At 43.9% G+C, this 10,001-nt stretch overlaps 2 protein-coding genes across 2 annotated transcripts in view; one reads left to right on the forward strand and one right to left on the reverse strand.

Annotated features, from left to right (window-relative positions):
* Positions 1-5,528, forward strand: part of sbf1 (SET binding factor 1) — a 46,211-nt gene extending 40,683 nt beyond the window's left edge. The window contains exons 37-41 of the mRNA XM_061667258.1: positions 138-485; positions 595-800; positions 1,603-1,690; positions 1,788-1,919; positions 2,309-5,528. Coding sequence (XP_061523242.1) covers positions 138-485; positions 595-800; positions 1,603-1,690; positions 1,788-1,919; positions 2,309-2,407 — 873 coding nt within the window. The 3' untranslated portion in view covers positions 2,408-5,528. The remainder of the gene's footprint in view (positions 1-137; positions 486-594; positions 801-1,602; positions 1,691-1,787; positions 1,920-2,308) is intronic.
* A 284-nt stretch (positions 5,529-5,812) lies between these two features.
* On the reverse strand, positions 5,813-9,201 carry LOC133396950 (E3 ubiquitin-protein ligase Hakai-like). The gene is made up of 6 exons (XM_061667257.1): positions 9,142-9,201; positions 8,086-8,256; positions 7,911-8,014; positions 7,663-7,746; positions 7,504-7,577; positions 5,813-6,873 (listed from the first exon to the last, which is right to left on the reverse strand). Exons 1-6 carry the CDS (start codon positions 9,152-9,154, stop codon positions 5,904-5,906), a joined length of 1,416 nt encoding a protein of 471 aa, XP_061523241.1. The 5' UTR covers positions 9,155-9,201; the 3' UTR covers positions 5,813-5,903.
* Between the last annotated feature and the right edge of the window lie 800 nt (positions 9,202-10,001).

The following is a 10,001-nucleotide window of genomic DNA, read 5'->3' on the forward strand; positions in this document are numbered from 1 at the left end:
TTGTCCACTTGAAGAATTACATCTGGGATATTTATTTTATCGCTGTCATACAGTACATCAAAACGGGTCAACTTTGTACGAGTATGTGAGGATTAATAAAGCCGATGCATCAGGAGCGGCGTTTACGGTGTGCGCAGGTTCTCCGGCCGTACACCTTCATCTCCAACCTGAAAGTGTGGGACTACTACACAGAGGAGACGCTCTCAGAGGGGCCGTCGTACGACTGGGAGCCGCGGGGCCGCCAGGAGCGAGCGGCGTCGGAGGAGGCGCCCGACAAGCCCGACAGCGGCGCGCCCAAATCGCGGCGGCGCGCCGTGTGGCCGTGCTACGACAGCCTGAGCAAGACGGTGCCCGACGCCATCACCAAGCTGCTGCAGGACCTGCAGGCGCTGGAGGGCGAGCTCGGCCAGGCGTCGGAGAAGTGGAAGGACACGTGGGATAAGATGAAGGCCGCTCAGAGGAATGAGACCAAACTGGAGAGCAAGGTGAGACCAAAATATTTGTTTGGGTGGGGGCAAGGCATTTTAGCAAGCAGTAAAAAAGAAAAATCAATCAAAATTTCCCCCCCCCTGCCTTTTTCCGCTCCTCTCCCAGCCGTCATTCTCCAGCTCGCTGCTCATGTCCTCCAACCTGAGCCACCAGCGGCGTTCCCAGGGCGTCTACTTGCAGGAGAGCGGCGTAGGCTCCTCCATCAACTTGGCTCTGGACTGCGAGGTCAGCGCTACCTCCACGCCGGCGGCGGGCCGCCCGAGCACCAGCACGCTCTACAGCCAGTTCCAGAGCACAGAGAGCGAAAACAGGTACGTGTGTACTAGGGCTGGGCGATCAATCTTTATAAACGGTGTAAAACATTTGGAAACGGTCGTATCTCAAATCATCTTTCCCCACTGAAATGAAAGGAAATGCCATTAATACATTCCACCCCCCTAAAAACACTAACAAAAATGTTCGTTGCGTGTTTTAATCATAAATTAGCACTCTACATTATTACACTTTATAAAAACATACAGCAATAATATAACTTAATAGATTGTAAGGAGTTACAGCTTGCAAATCATGATTTCATGCTTCAATGTTTGTTGACAATGTGCTCCTTCTGGTGTTTGTGCTTTGAGCCTTGAGTTCACAACTATGCAGCAGTAATATTAATTGTTTTCTGCATCAGATAAAGTATTTTATTTATTTATTATTAAAATGTATTAAGGATTGCATATGAAGCGCTATTTTATCCATGAGGTGTGATGAAGGAGTCCTTTTAAGGAAGAAAAATGATTTTCTTTCTGTGGAAGTTGTTATATTTGAGGCCGGGGGAAAACAAAAGAAAAGTTTAAAAGGCTATTTGGTTCCAGGGTAAGTAAAGCAAATCCCTGAAGGGGATTTGTTGAGAATACTTTCTGTCATTTGCTTTTTCTTATTATTGAAGGGGGGAAAAAAACTATTATAATCAGATTTGGAGGGTGGTGGGGGGAACGTTTATATTTGAAAATCAGCTTTTTGGGGGTGAAAATGGAACATTTTAGTTTAAGGTCATATTACCCGGCCGTGATGTGTACTCTTTTGCCAAGTGTTTGATCACATTGCTATGTTTCCGTGTCGCTTTAGAAGTTTCGAAGGCATTTTATTCAAGAAAGGCGCTCTTCTGAAACCATGGAAACCACGGTGGTTTGTGCTGGACAAGACAAAGCATCAGGTAGGAACGGAACAAAGTATTCAACGATGGAGTCGTGTCATTGCAGTCCTGAATGATTCTGAGACATTTTGTATTTGTTTTTCTTTGTGTAACGCAGCTGCGATACTACGAGAGCAGGCAGGACAAAGAGTGCAAAGGTGTCATCGAGCTGGCCGATGTGGAGTCTGTTCTTCTGGGGACGCCCGCCATGGGAGCGCCCAAAAACATCGAGGAGAAAGCCTTCTTCGATGTAAGTCCCTCACGGGGGTTGGTTGTTTATGAAATTGGAAAGTGGCAGTCCAATTCTTTTCATATTGCTGTGTCGCGTACTGTGTTAGCATTAAGATAGCGGACTGTCATAATTCATAAGGTTTGATTTAATACACAACATGTCAGTGCCGTACTCAAATTTATGCTCGCAACTCGAGACCAAAAAAAGAATCAAAAAATAAAATCTATCAATCTGGAAAACCTCCCAGGTCGAGTCACTCTTAATTGGAGGTTCCGCTGTTAATATATTCACCAGGATCCAATCAGTCTTTTATATTGTCACCATTTTGGATGAGTTGGCCAAACAAAACTTAAAAGTAATATATCAAATGTTCTAATCCTGATCTTTGTGCTCCCCCCTCCACCCAGCTCAAGACCACCAAACGAGTGTACAACTTCTGTGCCCAGGACAGCCTCAACGCTCAGCTTTGGATGGACAGCGTTCAGAGTTGCCTGTCGGACGCCTAGACGGGAGGGCGGCCCAGACTCTTGTACTGCAAAATGTCAGTGTTTTTGGTAGAAAAGAAGAAAAATGAGGAAAAAAAACGGCGCGGTCCGACCACACGGAACTATTCCACGTCTTGTGCAACGCGTCCGGCATGAAGATTCTTCCCGACTCTCCTTCTTACTAACCCTAGATATACCTCCCATTCTTCCTGATTTAGCTTTGAAAAAACTCCGGGGGAGGAATGACGGAGGAGCTGCCGGATCCCATTTTGGGATCACCTGCGTGGTCACATGACGGTTCATGAAGGATTTTTTTTAATTTTTTTTTTTTTTTTGTCTCCGCCACAACAATCTCAAGAAAGATATACTGTGAAAGCCCATCAGGATCTCCTCTGAGAGTGTTTACAAAGTGGACAAAAGCTCCCCCCTTTACATAACCACTAGAAACAAACATTTTAGGGACGTCGAAGGAAAAAACTAAGATGTGATATAATGGGATGGAAAGGACAGACAGTTGTGTTATGGAAATTGCCACCCTATATCATATTTTGATTGAAACTCAGATTTCCCACTAAATATGCGACACCGTGAAGGAAACTCGGACAAAAATAAATAAATGAATGAATTTGGTCGGATATCCTGCCAGATCACTAGTCATCACAGTGAAGTTGATTTGAACTATTCCTCAGACTGTACGGTTCTGAGGTTTGACTCCAGGCTTCCTGTGTTGACTTTGCATGTACTGCGACCTCCTCCCACATTCCAAAACCACGCACGTTAGGTCCATTGAAGATTCTAAATTACCCATAGGTGTGAATGAGAGTGTAGTTGGTTGTTTGTCCCTGCAATGGACTGGTAACCAGTCCTGGGCGTAACCCACCTCTTGCCCAAAGGAAGCTCGGATAGGCTCCAGCTCACCCCGTAAACCCAATAAGCACGTACTAGAAGCTATTGAAAAAGGACGGTTGAAAAAGGAGGGCACCGAGGACTGAACCCTGTGGGACATCAATAGAGAGAATGGTTAATGGGGCGGTTTATAAGGTCTTATTTGTGAGTGAAATGAAAATGCAACACAACTAAAATTGAATGAAATTGCAGTTATTGATTTGAACTATTCCTCAGGATGCAGGCAGCACGGTACGCTAGCGGTTATCACGTCAGACTTACCTCTTCTGGGTTCGAATGCGGACTTCCTATGTGGAGTTTACATGTTCTCCCAGTGCTTAGGTGGGTTTTCTTCCTCCCACATTCCAAAACTTACTCGATAGGTTTATTGAAAACTCGAAAATATCCAGACATGAGTATGAACGGTGGTTTCTCGATCCAGGGTGTACCTCAAAGTCAGCTGGAATTGTCCATCTCACCTTAATGACGGACAAGCGTTAAAGAAAATGAATGGATTGGATGTTCAAATGTCATATTTGTGAGTGATAGTCCTGATTTCCCAGGAAAATACACCACGCTGAAGGCAAACAAGAGAATTTGGCTGGATCAACCTATCAAATCTTAAGTCATAATTTATTGAATTGGTTTGAACTATTCCTCAGGATGCTACACACAAACACATAGAATGGCAAAAAATCCTGGACTTCCCCTTGTAACAATGCATTGAAGTTCCTAAATGTACGTGTTATGTGATCCATCAAACTCCTCATTCGTCCATGTGTTCTTCTTTTGCACACATACACACACACTTGCTAACAATCCTCCCCCCCCCCCCCCCCCGACTGTGTAAAATATACTGCTGTCTTTGTTGAATATGACTTTTTTTTTTTTTTTTGAGGGGGGGTTGTAGCTGTCTTTTTTTAGGGGGGGCTGTTTTAACTCCTTTTTGTATATACTACTCCAGATTTGTATGTAACGTTTATAGTAGTAATTTATTTAACTTCTCCCTTTACGAAAGTTCCTCAAATACCACTTTTAAAATCTAGGAATTCAATGTGCCAATGGTTTATTTCTGTATTAATGTGACTAATGCTTTTTTTTTTTTTTTTACAGTGCAAGTAAACCCTTTGTTTTTTTTGTTTGTTTTTAATGCAGTTGTCCTTATTCAGTCCCCTCCATTCATGCAAGAGTGGAAATGAGTGTTTGTGAAAGCCTGTGGCCTACTTTTTTTTTTAAATGGCTGATTGGATCAAACTGTTGCTAGAATCCAGTTGAAATACATCTGACACATGAAGCCCTAGGAGGCCTTTACTTATGGACATGAGTGATACATGGAAGCGTTGCGATAGCAAAATTAAACAAGTAAATCATTAGTTATCTGCTTATTTAAAAATGTTGAAGTGAGTTGAGGAGCTTCACGCCTACCAAATTTGTAGTGTTTTCGAAGTGAATTCAGCTTTACTGTGATAAAAGTTGTGCTTTGTCACCATCTCGGTACCAAGGGACTATGTTGAGGTGAATTGAGGAGCTGCATCGGGACAAAGGTTTGCTGCCATTTTGTGGCATCTATGGGCAGTTGTAAACTTTTTCTTTTTCGGGGTGGGTCTGTCAATTACTGGCGGTTCACTGTTTTCTAATCAAATACATATAGTGATTATACAACAGTTGTGCAATTTATAATGTAAAGTCAATTTAGTAATCATCGTACTATTTTAAGGACATCCGTCTGTAAAATTTGGAAGCTTTTGGAAATGCAGAAATTTGATCATTCTGCCCATCCCTTGTAAACACCCTTAAATAACAACTTGCTTTTTCGTACTACCCACATTTTATTTGTGACATTCAGTTAAAAGCAAAAACTGCCAAAACACATGAAAAGTCACTTTCAGTCAACCTTCGCACACAAATCCGATGGGACGAAACATCTCAATATGTTGTGTGAATGAAAACGGATTTTAACCTCCTCCTTGTCAAGCAAATGACATTCTGACAGATCATCAGGTGGAATTTAATGTTTTTATTGATACTGGGGTATATGGGTCAGCTGACATACAACATAAACATTACCGTAAGCATATTTTGTAATAAAAAGGGGTGTTTCTGCTATTTCCCAACTCTATTATCTGCTTAGCGGAAAGACAACTAAAGATGTGCACCACAAACTGCGACATGGCAGTTTTATCAAAATACCTAGAGTATTAACACACTGCAACCCTGAGGTTTACCATCACATTTGTTTTCATACAAGTGGCACAGCCTAGTAGAGTTGCAAAATTACCCCCAAAAAACTAAGTTGGAAACTTTCCATGGTAATAAAATAGGAATTTACAAATTTGAATGTAGGCTCTTTATCAGAAATTTTGGGAAATATAATTTAGTATGACACTGATTAAAATAACCAGATTACATGCAAGTACAAGGGTACCAGGAGTTGAGTAAATGTGCAGTGCAAGTGAAGAAAACAGCAATAAAGGTAAATGCAAATTGAAATAAAAAGTTCATTTATGCTTGAATATGACACCTACCCTTTATTTCCATGAAAAGTTTCCAATTAGGACTATTTCCAAATATTTCCATGGAAATTTGAACAGAAAATTTTCCAAGCCTACATCCCAGTCATTCGGATAGCAAATTACTGATAATAAGGTCGGTAGCGGCCCTGGTCCGGGTGGTGGGGCCCGGGCCCAGGCGGGGGACCCTGCATCCGCGGAGGGGGCGGCCCCCTCGGAGCGGGCCACATTCCGGGACTCAGACCTCCCGGTTGGTTGAACGGCGGGCTGAGGGTGCCCTGGTCTTCGGGAAACTGCTGCATGGAATTGGGATTGTAGTGATGAGGAGGGGGCGCATTTACAGGGGGTCCGCTGTGTTGGGGTGGAGGTCCCGGGGGCGGGTGGTTCATGTAGGGCGGCATTTGGGCCATGATGTGTCCCGGCGGCGGGGTGATCGGAGGCGGGGCTGCGGACATGGGGGGCGGCGGAGCCTGGTTGTATACCATGTGGGGCGTCCCGGAGCCCTGGGGAGGGTGCTGCATGGGGTGGCCGATGGGCGGCGGCGGGGGCGGCGGCCCGAAGTGCTGCTGCGGCGGCGGCGGCGCCATCATGCGGTGGGCGTGCGACACCACGGGCGGCTGGCCGGGATACTCCCCCGGGCGGTGGTGGGGCGGCTGGCCCGGCGGGACCGAGGACGAGTCGTCCTGGATGGGCACGGTGATGAGGTTGCTGTGTTTGCGCGTGGTCACCGTGGCGATACGGTACGTCTCGGGGGGACCGTCGTGAGGGCCCGGGGGCGGAGGCTGCCCGTACGGGTCGTGGCCGCCGTGCGGGTGCTGGTTGGCCAGGTGCACGTGGTTCTTGGTCATGTGGGGCGGGGGCACGCGGAAGCGGTCGGGGACATCGGAAGCCGGGGGCAGGTGCACGGGCTCCTGGCGGCCCGACGACGACGACTTGGCCGACCTCAAGTGGCGGTGGTTGACGTGGGCCTGGAGGTCCCGCTGAGACAGGTAGGTGCGCTTGCAGCCCGACACCACGCTGCACATGTACAGCGAGCCGCGCTGGCACTGCTCGATGCGCTGCACCGGGTCCATGCAGCTGTACGTGGCCAGGCTGAACACAAAACACGCAGCCCCCCCAAAAAAAAGAATCACTTCAAACATTCTCACACTGAATTAAATACAAATAACATTTTAAAACTTAGATTACAAACATATTACGGTACATAATTACATATTTACAGTAGAGTTCACTTCTTAAATGGAGTTCAGTTCTTAACTTAAAAGCAAAATACATAAAATTTTGAAGAACAGTTTTATTCAATTTAACTTGTACACGCAATTCATGTCAAATTAATCACAAAGTACAGCTTTTAAATGTTCCTATACTTGAGTGCAGTGTTAATGTTCAAAGTGCATAATGTTACTGTGGCCCGATAATTTCATTGTAATTAATACACATTTATTAAATTAAATTTATTTATGTTTAATATCAGTGAAATACGTTTAACTTACGTTTTGTGTTAAATAACTATTGAAATTATTTAATGATGATAAACAGTGCTACTTGCAAATTACAGATTTTTTGGGGTGAACCTATCCTCCGTTATTAACTGAAAAACTCATCTATGCGCTGAGTGTAAGAAGTGGCGCAACCATTGTGGTCTTTTGACACATTTAGACAACTGGGAACTGTTTTAAATAATGAAAACAAAAATGGCCTATGTTCTCCTTGAAATCTCACCCAGGGCACATCTTCTCTCCTTTCTTCTCATGCAGCAAAGCGCACTCGTAGCAGAAGACGTGTTTGCAGGGAATCTGGTGAGAGCGAGGAAGGCAAAAGTGTTTACCGCTCGTTCTCGGGCTTTTGCTTGGGAACCATCCCAACATGTTTGGCACGTACCATGCGTCCGTACAACTGGATAGGAAGCCCGCATTTGTCACAGAAGTGAATCGGGACTTCGTCCCTCTCGCCGATCAGATTCAACTGTTGCCGGGGGAACAAGAGGTGAGAATACGTTCACTCGCACAAGATTACTCTGCCCGCGTGCTTTTACCCTTGTACACTTTAAGCCACACCATTGACACATTGTAAACTAACACCTCTCCGACAACGTCAATCAAAACCAAGCATTTTCAGTCGTAATATACCTTATAGTCCCAAAACAGCGGCTGCGGGTATCTCCTCTGGGCAGCAAACACATCTCCTGCTTTACCACCAAATTCAAACTTGTCTTGCTTGAAGCCAAAGTTATCTGCGTTGCACAAACGGGAAGAATTAGGCAAACAAAAGCAGAAGTTCGGCAGCTATCGAAAAAGCACGGACCGTCTTTTTCCGGCGCGTCGCTTTTCAGCGGCGGCCTGTTGCCGGGCCTCTGGACGCGGGGAGGCGGTTTGATCCTCAGGGGCTGCTTGGAGATGAGCTTGATGGGGATGCGCCTGCGGACGTCCGGACCGCCTAAGCTCCCGGAGCCGTCGCTTCCTTGGAGATCGTTATCTATCACAGGAGCAAAAATCGTGTGTTAATGACATATTACAATTACTAGCGGACAACTACAGCGGTACCCCGCGTATTCGCAGTTTCGTGAGAGACGAAATGTTCGCTCGTATGTTGCAAAAGCAGTTTTTTATCGACACGTTGGAAACTTTTGACCCGAGGTATGTGCGTCCGAGCCGTAAAAAGAAAGGAAGGAAGGAAAGAAGGCATAAAAGTAGGTTTCACCGAAGCAAGGATGGAAGGAAAGCAACTCTGAGCGAGTGTAAATGTAATCAAATGAAAACATTCCCAAGTGTACAGTATGGCTTCTTTTGGCCCACACTGTATCATTTTCTTTTAGACTGTGGGGCCTCTCACAACCTGAAACCTTATATATTTTTTTTAAACATTAAACAAGACGATGCAAGCGTTCCCAGTTTTAACTTATAATGTAATATCAAGCATGTATTTATATATTACAAAAAAAAAAAAAAAACACGACCCAAAATATGTCCATTTTTCCTGTAAGCTCTTGAAGCGTCGACGGTAACACGGTTAGCATTCCGAAAGCCTCGGCATCGCCGCTCAAACATGAAGCGGCTCCACAGTTTGAAGACGGATCAATTCCCAAATTAAACCTCTTTTATTACCATTATAAGCGGTATTAAATATTTGAATACTCAGCTTTTGATCACTTCAAACGAACACTGGGAGGTCTCTGTCGCGAGTTCACGCTAACCTGGCCCATGCTAAACGGGAACGTTAGCTTTTGAACGCTAACGCGATTCGGCACATTCGACAATATTTTGGATCTAGTGTTGCACCACTCTAAGGCGATAGTTATTTCCAAATAAATCACGAAATAACATCAAATCGAGGCGGGCGGAGTGAAAATATAACACTTGCCGCTTTGGTCCATGTTCCGAGCGAGCCGGCGCAGTGCATTGTGGGATTAAAGCGAGCGAGAGGGAGGAAGGAGGCGAAGTCATGACACATAATAAACGTTTTTACGTTTACACTTCATAATTCTTTGTAAATCAACCCGAAAGCAATGCAGTAGATACGTCTAAACATGCATACGTTCGGCGAGGAGGGAAATAATTTTTTGGGGGCAATTCTTTTTTTGTTGCATTTGTTTTGGAACGCTTGCCAAAATACAGTGGGCGGTGTGCTTTGAAAAGAAAAAACACGTCAAATTGACAAGGGAACTACATAAAGGTAATTTAATGTGATATAATGGTTTGTTATAGAACTAATAATATGTAGTAAACTACGTCATGCAAGTTCTGTAGAATGTAAATGTTAGAGAATAATTCCCAGGATGTTCTGAATGAGCAAAAGAGTTTGAAATTGGAATTATTTTGAATCAGTCAAGAAATGCGGAAGGAGGAGCTAAATATGTAAAATATTATTCATTTTGAGAATTTCACTGTGAGATTTTCAGTAATTGGAATAGTTCCCAAGATTTCCTGAATGAGCTGAATATTTAAAAATTGCAATGGTTTGAAGGAATAATATTTTTTTTTCTCAAAGGCGGGATTTTCTTGTGGAAAAAAAAATAGAAAATGCAAAATTGTGATAATTTTGTGAAAGTGTTGAAGTTGGAATTTTAAATTGGTGGACAAATGTGCAAGGAGTAGATTGACATAAATTGGCTGAATATAATGAAAAACATTTTTTTTAATTCACATAACATGATTATATTATATAATATATATTTGTATTAATGTATGATAACAATAATAGAAAAAATCTTTTTTTCAATT

The sequence above is a fragment of the Phycodurus eques genome, chromosome 22, assembly GCF_024500275.1.
Source record: "Phycodurus eques isolate BA_2022a chromosome 22, UOR_Pequ_1.1, whole genome shotgun sequence".
NCBI lineage: Eukaryota > Metazoa > Chordata > Actinopteri > Syngnathiformes > Syngnathidae > Phycodurus > Phycodurus eques.